Genomic DNA, 16,210 nt, shown 5'->3' with positions numbered 1-16,210 from the left:
GGGACGTGAGTGGTGGCCTCGATCGTGAAGATAATCTGAAGCAAAAGAAATGAACTGTACCAGCAAATGAATAATTAATATATACGATCTCTATAAGGAGTGGAGTGCTCTGTGGGTTTAGAACCGTGAGTACCGAAGTCTAGCCTGAACTGCTGAATGAAACCCTATTTCTTGAAAAAGAGTATTAGATATAAAATGTCCATTTATTACCTACTGGCCCGTTTATATTGGGTCAATTGAATTAAAAAGGCACTGAAATAGGCAAATTAAAGATAAAGGAGACACTACCTTTTTCCATATTTTTAATTACCATTATTGCACCAATACAGCATACGCTTTATATACATATATCTTAAATTTCATTTTCAGTTTTTCAGCAATTCAAATACATAATATATTATCATCTTGAGAATACAAAGAACACAACATGGAGGAAGATTGAGAAAATAGTTTCCCAGTAGTCAGTCACTAGTGATTCTATAGACTTTCCACTTAGTGTTTTCTATTGGAATTTTAAAAAGCCCTGCCATGGCTCTGTAAGAATAGAGCTGCCTGGAACAGGAGGCAATGAGAAAAAAATGGACCCAAAGTTAAAAAGAGTCAAGAAGGAAATCCAGGAGAGAGACTATATTTTGAAACTAAACACAAGCCTCCCAAAGTGTACACATCCAAAGAAGTGCTGAGGGAAGAAACGAGATCTTCCCATTTCACCCTCAAAATTGCTCATTAACAAACACAATTGATAGTGCCCATTCATTTGAGAAAGGGAACTGTCTTCACAGCACTGTAAAAGGAATGGTGGGGTAGAGGGAAGGGAAAGTGGTGGGAGAGCAACTTGCTTTCGAGATACCCTCTGTGATGGTTTAGCGAAGCGGTCACTCGGGCAGAACCTAGGACGGCTAGTGCCGTGGACTCTCCAGCTTCCTTCATAAGTGACAATGTATGTAATAGCAGCTTTCTATGAAAGGGCTAGATGCACTGAAAACTAAATGTTCACGCAAGGGGCCAGATACCCAGGCAGCAAGGCAATGTGGGTACTGAAAAAGAGTTACGTGCTTTTCAACCCGTCTGCTCTACAGATCAGGTTAAAAACTCTAAACCCTTCAACTCCAGGTCAAATAATGGGGCAAATACAAAGTAATGCCGCGCTTCAAATGCAGCCACCAGACGGAGCTGCAAGAAAGTCAACGCTTCTCTACAATAGGACTTGGAAAACACAGCCCCTCGAACCTCCTTCATCTAAGAGACACCCACTGATCAAAGATGTTGCACTATTCAACAAATAAAAGAACAGTGGAGGTGCCACCAACAAACCCTCTGAGCACAGGAAGAAACAATGTAAACACACGAGGGCGATGGAGCTGCCCCCCGCCCTGGATGTTCACTGGACAGGATAAGCCTGCAGGAGGGTCTATCTCAGAGACCCAGGAAACAGGTCTTTCTTCACACCTATCCCTGTCAAAACTCTGAATCTGTAAACACTGAGGTTGGTCAGTCCATTTGGAGGGTCGTAGGCTAGTGGGAAAAGAAATTTCAAGGTTTTTGTCTCCCCTGAAATTGCTCAATAGGGCTTCACAAAGAGGCACACAGGGTCATGAGATGATTCTGAAATAAGTTGAAGAATTGAAAAGAACAATTTTACAGATGTTAGAATTCACTTCTCCCTCAAAGAGATCTGGCCTTTGGGGCCCTGCATAGTCAGCCACAAGTATGAGAAGACCCACCACTCCCCTGCCTTAACAGTGAACAGGAGATGAGAGATTCTTCCTCGGCTGTACGCAAGTAACAACATAGGGGGGTGACGTGATCCAGCTTGAATGCAATGGAGGAGCTATGAAAAAGATTGTCCAGTAATTTTGGTTCTGGGAAGAGAAGGGGTTCCTAACTTCCCTCACAGATTGGTGCCCTCAAGGTCATTTTTTTTTTTCTTCAAGTCTGTCCTTAATGCTATTCAGAACTGGACCCAGTTGGATGGCTGTGGTGCCTGGTTTGGAACAGAGCTGCAAGACAGGAGAACAGAGAGAAAGCCAAAGGAATTAGGACAGCTACTCCATTCTTCACTTAATAGTTTCCAAGAAATCAATGCCCAGATTTTCTGAAACTATACCTCACAGAAATTCTACTTATCAAGGCTTGAAACATCCCAGCCAAACTTCACCCTACAGCTTTCTTCTCCCACCATCCCCAGCACTAACTCTACTTCCTTACCTAAACTTCCTGCCTAAGACTCTATGATCTGGAAATGCCCTGCCTTCCCACATCAAGATTTCATTGGACGGTGACATTCCCTGTACCCTGCTTGACAGTATGCTGGTTTCACTATGCTCATACCTGGAAGCAGTGCTGAAGTCTCCCCACAAGTCATTGCTTGCAGACACTGGAGCTGGTGCTGGTGCCGGGACAGGAGCAGGAGCATCCAAATCTAAAAGGATATCTGAATACAGGGCAGACGGAAGAAAAAGAAAAGGGGAAGCATAATAAAAATCTTAGAAATAAAAACCTACGCTTACACCAAAATCTATACACAAATGTTCCTTGCAGCTTTATCTGCAATAGCCAAAAACTGGATATGAGCCAGATGTTTCCCCGTGGGTGACGACGGTTAAACGCGCTATGGTACATCCATACCATGGAATACTACCCAGCAAGAAAGAGAAACAAACTGCTGATGTACACAGCTTGGATGAATCTCAAGGGAATTATGCTGAGTGGAAAAAGCCAATCCCCAAAGGTTATGTACTGTATGTTTCCACTTATATAACATTCACGAAGTGACAAAATTATAAAGATGGCAAACAGACTAGTGATCGCCAAGGGTTAGAGGAGGAGTGGGGCAGGACTCGGGGGGAGGTGTGGGTATAAAAGGATGATGTGAGGGACCCTTGCACTGAGGGAGCTGTTCTGTATCCTGACCGTGGTAACAGATCCAGGAACCTAACACAATCACAGTGCAGAGAGCTAAACACACATATACACACGAATGAGAACACGTGTAGCTGGTGAAATCTACATAAGATCAGTAGACGGTATCAATGTCAATTTCCTGATTAAGCTGTTCCACTTCGGTTTTGTAAACAGTTACCATTTAGGGAAAATGGGTAAAGAGGACCCAGGATTTCTTTCTGTTATTTTTTACAACTGCGTGTGAACCTACAATCATCTTAAAATAAAAAGCTTCATTCAAAAAAATTAAAAATAAATCTTAGACATTATCCCCCCAGTGCCTTCTGGAGACACTTATGAAAAAAAGTAGGTTACAACCATTTTTATCTCAAAATTCCAGAAAGAAAAAGTTTACTCTTAGTCGTCAATTATATGAATAATCTCAGAAAAATTCCTTTTCACGTTCTAATGTTCTCACTCTTTCATTTTTTTTAATGTTTATTTTTTGAGAGAGCACACACATACATACGCATGTGAGAGAGGGGAAGGAGCAGACAGAGAGGGCTACAGAGGATCAAGGCAGGCTCTGCACTGACAGCAAAGAGCCTGACACAGGGCTCAAACACACAAACTATGAGATCACAACCTGAGCCGATGTCAAACCCAGGCACCCCTAATATTCTCATTCTTGAAATGGAAAGAACTAGATCTATTCTTTTTTGCCATTAGATGGTACAGAAAAGTGAAAATGTATTCACGAACCCAGATGCTGTCTAACGGTCTCCCAGCTGTCCTAGCGAAGAAACAGGAAAAATGAAAACATCACGTTTACTGAGTGGCTGCTCTGCGCCACGGACAGTGCTAGGTGGCGTCAGGCCACCCCACCTTCACAATCTGGGTGTAGTTTTAAGTCTCCATTATGTAGATAAGGATATTAAGACAGAAAATGTAAATAATATTACCAAGTACACTCAGATATAAAATAGCAGAGCTCAGGGCGCCTGGGTGGCTCAGTCGGTTGAGCATCCAACTTCAGCTCAGGTCATGATCTCACGGTCCGTGGGTTCGAGCCCCGCGTCGGGCTCTGTGTCAGTCCAGAGCCTGGAGCCTGCTTTGGATTCTATGCCTCCCTCTCTCTCTGCCCCTCCCCCACACAGGCTCTGTCTCTTTCAAAAAATGAATAAACGTTAAAAAAAATTAAAAAAAAAAAAGCAGAGCTCTCACCAAAATCTGAGTGCATCTGACTCTCAGGCCTACTAGCATCTAACCAAGGTACAATGAAGGAAACAGTCTTTTTCTTAATAACCACTCATTTTCTTTTTTGGAGCGGGTGGGAGAATCTCAAGCAGGTTCCACACCCAGCTTGAAGCCTGATGCAGGGCTCAATCTCACAACTGTGAGATCAAGAGCTGAGCTGAAATCAAGAGTCAGATGCTTAATCAACAGAGCCACCCAGGTGCCCCAATATCCACTCATTTTCTGACAAAGAACCTACCAAATACCATGACTCCCGGTTCAATAGAAAAACTTAAATCCCTTGCTAAAGGCTGTCAGAATCACCTTTCAGTACCAAGTGTCATTAATAGCAAAAACATCAATACTCTCCTTGGCAAACAGGGGTACGGTACCCAACTGAAACTTAAGATATGATGATTAAGATTGATGTGTAAGTGATGAATCACTAAATTCTACCCCTGAAATCATTATTACACCACATGTTAAACTTGGATTTAAGTAAAATTTAAAAATTAAAAAAAAAAAAAGAAAGAGAAGATAAGATGATTTCTCAAAGTTAAAAGTAACAGAGATGGAGCGCCTGGCTGGCTCAGAGGGTGCAATGTGCAACTCTTGTTCTCAGGGTCTTGAGTTCAAAGTAACAGAGAGATTTACCTGCATCACTACCTCCATGGTTAGATTTTGGAATGGGTGGTGGAGTGACATGATTGCTGATGGCAACTGAGGAGGATGGTGGGGGGATAGTGACTTTGCCTCCAGGTGGGGGCGGGAGCAAGCTCAGGCCCCCAGTTCCTGCAGCCTTGGGCTTGGAAGCACCACCTTTCTTAGTTGTAATGTTCTATAAAAAAGAAAACAGAGAAGAAAGAGAAAGAAAAAGTCAAAAGCTTATTATGGAAATTCAGGGAGCGGGAGGAAAGAAACCATACTCACCCCAATACTCAACTTGATGGTCTGTCCTTCCTTGAAGCCCAGATCCAACTTGGGACGAGTGTCCATTTCCTGAGATTCTCTGGAAATCTCAGATTCCTGCTTTACCCACCTTCAGTAAAAGAGTAAATTATCTCAATTTGGGACTACCTGAAAGCAGAGCTGACACACAAATTTGAGTGTAACTGGCTTATGTGAAACAGGACTCCAGAAAGCAGAGTGAAGGAACATGAAAAGTGAGGAAGGAAAAGAAGAAAAGCCAAAACAGGGCAACAGGGTTCAATATCACCGAGGAGCCATTCAGAATGCATATTTAACTTGTCCCTCCAAAGGAGGGCATTTAGCTGCCAATTTCCACCCGCCATGGGTGAGGGCTGCCCCTGAGGGGACGTTAATTCCTCCGTCCTTCCGGGCTGCATCCCTGTGCCAACTGAGTGCACTTCCACAATTTCAGAGTTCTGAGGCAGAAAAGCAGACTTATGCCTGCCCTTGAAGTAGGAAGCTGACCATGCATGGCGCTGTCCACCACAACTGTGGCAAAACTGAAGCAATGTCGTTGCAGGAGACATACAACACGTCAGCTACACAAAGCAACAAAACTGGCATGTAACTCCTCCTCTCTCACATACAGTCCTGCTCTTACTATATGCCTCCCTCGGCCACTGAAGAGAGCAAATGTCAATTCCTCCAGAGGCATAAGCAAAAGCATCATCTCAAAACACCGTACAAAGGACCAAAAACATATCCTGGGCTATAAGGAAAGGACAGAAGAGACACAAAGATGATGTAAGGAAACAGTGAATGGGAAGATTCAAATTCGTAACAAACTAGTTTATCAAATACAGAAACCAGCAGATAAAAGAGGTAGTATCCATTCAACTGAGGAGGAGCATTTCCAAAACCCTTTAGCTTGGTTAAGGGTTAACTTAGCCAAGGTTTAACTCGGTTAAGGACAAGAATCACTCACTTGAAATGATCTTGCAAGGAGACATTAAAGTCAAAGGCATCACCCCGATCTGTGAAGCCAATGCCAATGAAAGCACTACGCCCTGTGAAAAAGACAGGAATACTCAGAACAGGAAGTGTCCCTTAGGGAAAATTCCACCCAATGAAAATTAACAGTTACCTTAACTAGATAAAGTCTGTGAATGTGAAACATTTCTCACAGCCCAGGGGTCCACACCCTACATATTGCCCAAGAGACAAATGCTGCCATACTTGTTTTTGTCAATAATGGGGCGCCTGGGTGGCTCAGTCAGTTGGGCGGCCGACTTCGGCTCGGGTCATGATCTCGCGGTCTGTGAGTTCGAGCCCCGCGTCGGGCTCTGTGCTGACCGCTCAGAGCCTGGAGCCTGTTTGGGATTCTGTGTCTCCCTCTCTCTCTGACCCTCCCCCGTTCATGCTCGCTCTCTCTCTGTCTCAAAAATAAATAAACGTTAAAAAAAAAAAAAAATTTTTTTTTAAATAATATTTTACTGGAACACAGCTATTCCCATTTGTTTACATATTATCTATAGCTGCTTTCATACCACATCAGCAGAACTGAGTAGCTACAATAGAGACCATTTGGCCTGCAATCTAAAATATTCACCATCTGTCTTTCCAGAAAGTTTGCCCACCTCTGATATAGACTATGGAGAAAAGATAGAAAATGCCCTAGACATAGATGATTTAAGACAGTCCCACCAAAACCCACCACAAACAATGAATGAGTGGGCAATATGTATGAATTCTTTGGTTGGATAGACATTTATTTATATCCACCTATTAATTATCATATCTTGAGCTTGTTTTTATTTATTACAAACAACATGTTAATCCTTGTCCTTTAGCAACCATAGTTAACTGTGGAGCAAGGGGTGGAAAAATTTAGTAAATTGAAGTTAAGATAAATGCAACTGAGACGCACTTTATTGAAAGGCATCACCTATTTTCCTAACCTCACCCATTCAAAATCCCAGATCCCTTACCAGTACCATCCTGGATCCGGATTACAAAGTAGCGGCTGGAATCTGTCACCGTCTCCACAGCAATACCAGGATATTGTTCTACTGGTGCCTGAGCAAAGAGCTCCCCTAACAGGTAAGAAAAGGACTTCCTTGAGCTAAAGAAGCAAAAATCTAAAACTCTAACAAATATTTCCATTCCAGTCTCCAACTTAAATGTATTTATAAAAGTTCACCAAAAACGGGGTGCCTGGGTGGCTGAGTCGGTTAAGCATCTGACTCTTGATTTCGACTCAGGTCATGATCTCATGGTGTATGGGTTCAAGCCACGTGTTGGGCTCTACGCTGAAAACTCAGAGCCTGCTTGAGATTCTCTCTCTCTCCTCCCTCTGTGACCCTCCCCCTGCTCACTCTCTCACTCTCAAAATACATAAATAAACATTAAAAAAAAAAAAAAAGAAGAAAAGAAAAAGGAAAAGAAAAGGCACACCAAACTAATACCCTTAATATCTTAGAGGGTCACCAGCACAGATTACCTGAAACTTTATCCTCAAGCTTGATATAAGCAATCTTCCCTTTTGAAGTGATTCGGAGGCGACCAGTCCAATCAGGCTGGTCTAATTTCCAGTCAGATGCCCTAGGACAGGAAAATAGGAAGCCTCAAGTCTATGGCTTTTATTACGAAAAACCTACACAGAATCATTTGCCGTATTTCTATTTCCCTTCTTGCTTATTCTACCTATTAAATAATTAACAAGAATAACTCATGATCCCTGCTGCCCAGATGCCTCATATGACATATAATCCAAAGCAAACAAAAGACAGTGGTACTTCTTAAGAATCCTGGAGTCTAATAAGGATCAATAAAAACATGTAAAAGTACAAATACAAGCAATTAAAACGAACTCTCATAATGGTACTATACTGCCACACTGCAGATGACATTTTATATAATAGTGTTTTACTGATCAAGTAATAACAGAGTCTACTGAATGAACTATACTGGGTAACAGAAGGCTTCCCAAATCCCTAAATGTATTATCATCTTTCACTGAATTCAACCAATACTTACAGAATGCATATTAAGTCACAGGCACTGTTCTAGGTGAATGAACAAAACAAAGACTCCTACCCTCGTGAGGTTTATATTCTAATAGAAAATAGACAATAAAAAATAAACACAATAAGTAAAATATCAGTATTTTACTGATCTCAGAAAATGGTAAGTACTAAAGCAGAAAGAAAATGAAGCAGAAAAGGGAAATCGGGAGGGTAGTGGGAGGGTAAACAGGTTGCAGCATTCAAGAGGGTAGTCAGGGGAGGCCTTATTAACAAGGTGAAATGAGGGGCACCTGGGTGGCTCAGTTGGTTGAGTGTCTGACTTCAGTTCAGGTCATGATCTCACAGCTCCTGAGTTCGAGCCCCGTGTCGGGCTCTGTGCAGACACCTCAGAGCCTGGAGCTGCTTCAGATTCTGTGTCTCCCTCTCTCTCTGCCCCAAACCCACGCGCATTCTGTCTCTGTCTCTCTCCAAAATAAATAAACATTAAAAAAAAAAATTTTTTTTTAAACAAGGTGAAATGTGGGCAAAAATGTGAAGGAAGCAAGAGAGTTACTCATGCAGATATTGGGGGGAGGGGGGGAGGAGCTCCAGGTTTGAAACAATTAGTGCAAAGGTGCTAAGGTGCGAGTGTACCTGGAAAGCTTGCCCTCAAAAAGAAAGCCACTGCAGCTGGAATAAAATAAGAGATGAGGTGGGGGTGAGGTAACAGAGGGGCAAATTGTATAGGCCTCGTACGAACTTTAGCTTTTACTGAGTGAAAAAGGAGCCAGTACCAGTTTTAAGCAGAGGTGAAACATGATCTTCCTTTGACTTTAAAAGGATTACCGGGCGCCTGGGTGGCGCAGTCGGTTAAGCGTCCGACTTCAGCCAGGTCACGATCTCGCGGTCCGTGAGTTCGAGCCCCGCGTCAGGCTCTGGGCTGATGGCTCGGAGCCTGGAGCCTGTTTCCCATTCTGTGTCTCCCTCTCTCTCTCTGCCCCTCCCCCGTTCATGCTCTGTCTCTCTCTGTCCCAAAAATAAATAAAAAACGTTGAAAAAAAAAAAAAATTAAAAAAAAAAAAAAAAAGAATTACCTTGTCTGTTGTACATAGAAGCAATGTAAATACTGAAGCAAGGGGATTATAGTTAAGAGACTACCACCGCAATCCAGGAGTCATGACGGTGACTAGGAAGGGACAGGAGCAGAAGCGGCTAGATTCTAGACACATTTAAAGCAAAGAAACGGGGTTTTCTAAAGGACTGAATGTGAGGTAGGAGGAGTCAAGGATGACTCTGAAGTTTTTCGCCTGAGCAAAGGAACTGCCAATAACTGAGACAGAAAGGCTATAGGTAGAGCATGTCTGAGAAGAAAGCTCAGGAGTTCAGTTTTGAATATGTTGAGTTGGAGACGTCAAATTGATTTCTCAAGTGAAGATACAGAGAAGGCATTTGAATATGAGCCAGGAGTTCAGGAAAAACATGTGGGCTAGAGATACAGATGTCCGTGGAAACATTACAAAACACTGAATACTTATAATCTGTGTGATACATGAATTTGAAGGAAATCTAAGACATTATTTAAATATGACCAATTTTACAAAGCTCTGAATTTGTGAGTTTGTTTTTGTCAGCGTGTGGAAAAGAGAGGGCAAAGTAAAAGTTATTAAGTAACTCATCATGGGGCACCTGGCTGGCTCAATCACTACAGCATGTGACTTTTGATCTCGAGGTTGTGAGTTCAAGCCCCCTGTTGGGTACAGAGATTACATAAAAATAAAATCTCATAGCACCTTGGTGGCTCAGTCAGTTGAGCACCAGGCTCTAAATTTCAGCTGCATTCGTGATCTTGCAGTCACGAGATCAAACCCCGCATGGGGCTCCACACTGAGGGCAGAGCCTGCTTGGGATTCTCTCTCTCCCTCTGCCTCTATCCCATGCTCTCTCTCTTTTCGTCTCTCAAAAAGAATAAAAATTTTAAAAAAACAAAATCTTTGGGGCGCCTGGGTGGCTCAGTTGGCTAAGCATCCGACTTCAGCTCAGGTCACGATCTCGCGGTCCGTGAGTTCGAGCCCTGTGTCGGGCTCTGGGCTGATGGCTCAGAGCCTGGAGCCCGCTTCCGATTCTGTGTCTCCCTCTGTCTCTGACCCTCCCCCGTTCATGCTCTGTCTCTCTCTGTCTCAAAAATAAATAAACTTAAAAAAATAATAATTAAAAAGTAAATAAATAAAATAAAATCTGTAAATAAAAAACCTCATCCCTTAGAAACCTGAAGACTAATACTTGCAAGGCAGAAAGGTAACAATAAAATATATCTAAACAAGAAGCAAAGGTGGAAAGGACAAAAAAATGAAAATTAGCACAGGTTTTGAACAGGATTTATAAATCCTTGTCATGCCCTCATCTCTTAATGCAGTGCCTCAAGTACTTGAATCTGATCCACACTATAATGCTCTAAAGGTCCCTGAGTTTTCATTTTTTTTAAGGAGTCATTACTTATTCTACCATCACACCATGAGCTAAACACTGTGTACTGAATATATCAGGAACAAGCCTACTAGATGTGTTTCCTGGGACAGGTTCCTTGACTTATTTATCTTGCGTGGCTAGTAGCCAATATTTAACAAATCCTCAGTAAGTGAATGGATATCCCCAGAAGCAATTTCCCTCAGCCCTGAGCCTTAGTTGCTTTCCCATTCCCAAGACCTAGCCTGAGGAACTCTTGGTTTCGCTGGACTTCTGAACTGACTTCACAAATTTTCATTGACGTTAGTAATAAACCCTTACAGCAACCATCTGGAATAGGCATGGAAAGCCTACCATCTCTGTCCGTCTTAATGAAGAATAGTAACACAGGAAGTAATGCCTAACTTCGAAGTCCAGCATTCTTCTCATCACATTAAAACAGACTACTGAGTTTACTAATGATTTAGCTGAGGGAAGGGCAGTGATGAATATAACAACAGTTTCATAGGTTGGGAAACCATTTTCTAATCATTTGTAACATTCTCATCGATCTAAATTGTCAGAGAAAGTCTGGGAAGCAACAGCTTACGCTACGTGAATCAAAGTCATTCATTCCCTCAATCTTACTAATCACTCAAAGTATTCCTCCTGCTTCCTAAAAATCCCAATTTTTCCTTTAAAGGCAGCCTAAAGAATAAGTCATGCTCATAATGTAAAATGGGTTCTGTAAACAAGATTAGGCAGACAAAAGGCATACAAGTAACATTTATCAAGTACCTATTATGTGCCAAGCATTATGCCTCTTCCTATGAAAATTAAGTGAAAGGATACTGCAAGGTAAGTAGTAGTATATCCATTTTTACAAATGAGGAAACTACAGTTCAAGAGAGGTGTGGGGCGCCTGGGTGGCTCAGTCAGTTGAGCGTCCGACTTCGGCTCAGGTCATGATCTCATGGTTTGTGAGTTCGAGCCCCGCGTCGGGCTCTGTGCTGACAGCTCAGAGCCTGGAGCCTGCTTCGGATTCTGTGTCTCCCTCTCTCTCTGCCCCTAACCCATTCACATTCCATCTCTGTCTCTCTCAAAAATAAATAAACATTAAAAAAATTAAAAAATAAAAAAAAATTAAAAAGAGTTAGGTGTCTTGCCAAGAGTAACCCAGCAAATAAATGGGAATCTCGATGCACACTTAGTTCAGCTCTCTTCATTCACTATACTAAGAGTGGCTAATGATAAAATGCCTCTTGAGGATAAGAAATGTCAATAATACGCATAGACAACACAGACAACAAGAAACAGAGGAAAATTAAGAAATTGTTTTGATGGCTCAGTGCAGTTAACGGACATACAGATAAAAGGCTGTGGATAAACTAGGAAGTGAAAGTTGAGAATGCAGGTGGGTGAGAGGAGGAAGGTTGTTGAAAAAGCTTAAAGTAGAAGAAAGAGAAGAGAACCCCACTGTATGATGTATCATACCCTTTCGGAAGTCTTAACTACTGAACAATTCAATCAGTGCTAATTTATGTGATGAAGTGTAATCTATTCATTTCTCCCACATTTACAGAGTGCCCGCTATGTGCAGGACACTGTACTAGACCCTGGTACTATAAACTTAGGAAAGACCTCAAGTTGTTCACAGCTAGTCTGGAGAAACAGCAGACGGAACAATCGATTACAATACAGAAGGAAGAGCGCTAGGACAGAGATCAGCAGTGGTGCTACGGAGGCCCGCACAGAGCGTACCTAAGCCAGAATGGCAGGGTCACTTCTTTGGGAAGCCCAAAGCAGCAGATGTCCCTGCTGACTCACACACCACTACCAGTAACTACCATCGAAAAGCACGTAGATTCCTATTCGTGGTCGATTTGGGGCCTGACTGAAAAACTGGAATTAGGACCACCTCCGCCAAAATGTGCAACCCACAGTGTCTAGTGCACAGGTCAGCAAGCACGAAGAGAGTGATTCATGATGAATGAAACCCCAGTAAGGAGGCAAGCTAATGGCCACAGGAGGAGGACAAGAGCCAAAGCAATGATAAATGCCAAGAGGAAAATCATGATGGTGAGGTGGACGAGAGAGGGGTAAGAACAGTGCCTTGTATTTAATATGCTGCTTTACTGTTTCCTAAATTTTTTCACATTTCTTATATTATTTCACGTAACCCTCCAAAAACTTCTCTGAGGTACAGAACCAGAGCAGGTTTTCTGATCACTTTTTTTTTTTTTTCTATTTTACAGATGAGAAAACTGAGGCTTGCAGAGATTAAGAGATTTGTCCCAAATCACACAGCTGTTAAACTGTCAGGGTTCATACCCGTATTTTTGAATATGTTAACCCTGTTAACGTGTTAACTCCTTCCACTACATGACTTCATGACTGCCTACAGCATCCTCAGAACCTCACCGACACGCGATCACAAAGGTGGTTGGTTAGCCCTACAGAGAAAATGCTGCATTAACTTTGGAGAGAAAGGCTATGAGAGAGATTAAGAAGGGAGGAAAGGAAAATAGAAAATACCATGTAATCATCAAGAAAATGTACTGGAAAAAAACAAACAGAATGGACAACCACTGGAAAACCTACCATCATAACCTTTGCCACTAGCAAAAGAAGTGAAAGGAAAACCAAACGGCGGATCATGCTTGGTGGCAAGACTGGCACAAAAGATTAAATCGTATCACCTAGAGAGCGGCCGACACAATGATTACCCACCATTATGCACGGGGTACTGGAAATGTTTATGAGAAGCAGGGAGGTCAGGAGGGGGTACGACGAGGAGGAGAAACCGAAGGACGCAAGAAAGAACGAACCAAAGGTGACAGGCGATGGAGCAGGCACGACTGGATGGGTATGATGGGGAGCAGATGGGTAACCCAGAGGGGCCCAAGGGAGGAGGGGTGGGAAGACACAGATGGTAAATTTTTTTAAGCGGCGGAAACCAGGCTGGCATGCCACAGTGGGAAAAGAACAGGAGGACGGGGCGAGAACAACCCTGGTGGGAGGCTAGCAAAGTGACAACTCAGAGGTGGCAGTGGCGGGGACTCGCAGCGTGCCACCTGAGGAAGACACTGTCATCCCCGACCCGGTATGCGTGTACTGCAGAGCCTCGGGGCTAGTACCTGTAACCGCGGTTGGAGGCCCGGGGAGGGATCCGGTAGACGCTAACGTCGGGCTTCACACACAGAACAGACTCGTACTCCAACTCCGCCGCCATCTTGGCTCTGCACTCCGCGCCACCGGGGGCGGGGCGTAGGAACGGGGGCGGGCGTAGGAGGGGGTGGGAAGTTGGGCCAGGCGCAACTTCCGCTTACGCTACTTCCGCGCGAGTTTAGTTTGGTTCCTGAGATTAACCTCCGGTGGTGCGGGTTGGGGAAGCCATATTGAAAGCTGGAAACCGTGAAGCTGCGCAGTTCGCCATCTTGGGTAATGGCAAAACTTCCTTTCCAGGGCGCGGCGATTCGCGTTATGGAAATCTCCGTTTCGGAAAGGTGGTTGGGGTAATCGCCATCTTGCGGCTGGCAGGTGCCCGCAGTGCTTAGGAAGGAGGCGGACTGTCCTGGAATCTGGAGGATTTTTTTCTGACAGAAGTCACTATTTAGCCGCAGTTTCCTGGCAAAAAAGGGGTATCTGCCCGTCGGTAATCTCAAACTGGGTACCTATGGTAAATGTATGACCCAGTCGTAGACGTGGTGGATTTTAATCCTCCAGCGTCTCAACGTTTAAAATGCCCAGCCTGATGAGTTGCCTGATAGCACCTTTTAATCTCGGATTAAAAGCGCTTGTTGAAATAGTTTGCCGCACTTCCGATGTGCATTCTGGTTATCTTTCTGGAAAATGTGAACCTCTTAAACTCTTAAATGGGACCCTCAATTCCTGACAAATTCGCGAAGAATGATGAACTGTTATTTAATGCCCGCAGTTTGCTCCCAGTCCTATAATGATAAATCCAACTGAATTCTTTCCATAAGTATGTTTCTTGTACACTCCACAGGTAAACTTGCCTCAACACTATCGCTTAGAAACTGTTTAACGTGGATGGCAAATGTCAAAACCAAGATACGAACTCAACTGTGACTACAATACAAGAGTGGTCTTAACCACTTCGTTATATTGACTGGTTGAAATGGGTCCTTAATTGTCTACGTAGCTAAGGGATAATCTTAAAATTCAAAAAGCCTTGGGGCGCCTGGGTGGCTCAGTCGGTTGAGCGTCCGACTTCAGCTCAGGTCAGGATCTCACGGTCCGTGAGTTCGAGCCCCGCGTCGGGGTCTGGGCTGATGGCCCAGAGCCTGGAGCCTGCTTCCGATTCTGTGTCTCCCTCTCTCTCTGCTCCTCCCCCGTTCATGCTCTGTCTCTTTCTGTCTCAAAAATAAATAAACGTTAAAAAAAAATTTAAAAAAAAAAAAAAAAATTCAAAAAGCCTTATGATGTATCCCTGTCAAGGATGTGGGAAATCAGCTACTGTCAAATACTGGTACCAAGAATGAAGTGAAATTTAGCAGAATTGATCAAAATACTGTAAATAACATTCAATTTAGTAAATCCACTAATACTTATTTTAGAGACATTCTTACATGTGCAGAAAAGTAGGGACAATGTTTATTACAGCATTGTTTGTAATAGTGAAAACTACGAAACAACATGAACGTCTATCAATAGAAATAATATACATATTAAAACATATATAACATAAAAAATTTTTTAAATATATCTTGATATTAGAACCATAGGAAAATATTTAAGATAAAAAACCAGACAGACAAAAAGAAAAACAGCAAACTTTCACTTAAAATTTCAGTAATCCTCAACTATTTCTCATTCCGGAATTTTGTTCTTCATATACTTCAAACCTTTACTTGTGCTTAAACCTACTATCTCGAACACTTTCCCCCCGGCCTGTCAATTTTGCAAACTGATACATTCACCTATCTGCTCAAATATTACCTCCTTTGTGACTTCACCAGGTATCATATTTTTTTTATTCTAATTCCAGTGTAGTTAACATGCAGTGTCGTATTAGTTTCAAGGGTACAATATAGTGAGCCAACGGTTCCATATATTACTCACTGCTCATCAAGATAAGTGTACCCTTAATCCCTTTCACCCAATGCAGCCACCCCTCCACCCACCTTGCCTCCGGTAACCACCTATGTGTTCTCTGCAGTTAAAGAGTCCAGTTTTGGGGGGCACCTAGCTGACTGAGTCAGTAGAGCATGTGACTCTCATTTTCGGGGTTGTAAGTTCGAGCCCCACGTTAGGTGTAGAGATTACTTAAAATCTTAAAAAAAAAAGTCCGTTTTTTGGGTTGTCTCTTTTTTTTTCCTTTGTTAGTTTTGTTTCTTAAATTCCACTTAAGAGTGAAATCAAATGGTGTTTGTCTTTCTCTGACTGACTTTCACCAGGTACTTACTTCAAATGAATTTTCTCTGATGCTTCCACTTGTTTCTGTTATACCTTTTTGTTATACATAATGGGTGTATATTATGTTATACATAATACTTCAAATATCTCCCACTATACCACAAGCTCCATAAAGGCAAAAACTTTGCTTTTTCAGCACCCAGCACAATGTCGTTCACATAGTAGGCAATACTTATTATTAAATAACAGAAGATTTGCATTTAACTATAATCATTTAACTTATTACTTTCGCCACTTCCCAACATTTTTCAACTTCAGGCGCCTTCATATAGTTTTCAAAATATTCAGAGTGTTGG

The 16,210-nt window shown here is 42.6% G+C and overlaps 1 protein-coding gene across 1 annotated transcript; it reads right to left on the bottom strand.

The window, feature by feature from the left end:
• Positions 1-285: 285 nt before the first annotated feature.
• NECAP1 (NECAP endocytosis associated 1) lies at positions 286-13,744 on the bottom strand. Its single transcript, XM_019464599.2, has 8 exons — positions 13,613-13,744; positions 7,529-7,629; positions 7,017-7,121; positions 6,014-6,095; positions 5,050-5,158; positions 4,774-4,957; positions 2,332-2,434; positions 286-2,000 (listed from the first exon to the last, which is right to left on the bottom strand). Exons 1-8 carry the CDS (start codon positions 13,705-13,707, stop codon positions 1,952-1,954), a joined length of 828 nt encoding a protein of 275 aa, XP_019320144.1. The 5' UTR covers positions 13,708-13,744; the 3' UTR covers positions 286-1,951.
• Positions 13,745-16,210: the final 2,466 nt, after the last annotated feature.

This window comes from Panthera pardus, unplaced genomic scaffold (genome assembly GCF_024362965.1).
Source record: "Panthera pardus isolate Hobbes unplaced genomic scaffold, ASM2436296v1 HiC_scaffold_6, whole genome shotgun sequence".
Taxonomy (NCBI): Eukaryota; Metazoa; Chordata; class Mammalia; order Carnivora; family Felidae; genus Panthera; species Panthera pardus.
This window is presented reverse-complemented; position numbering and strand designations above follow the sequence as displayed.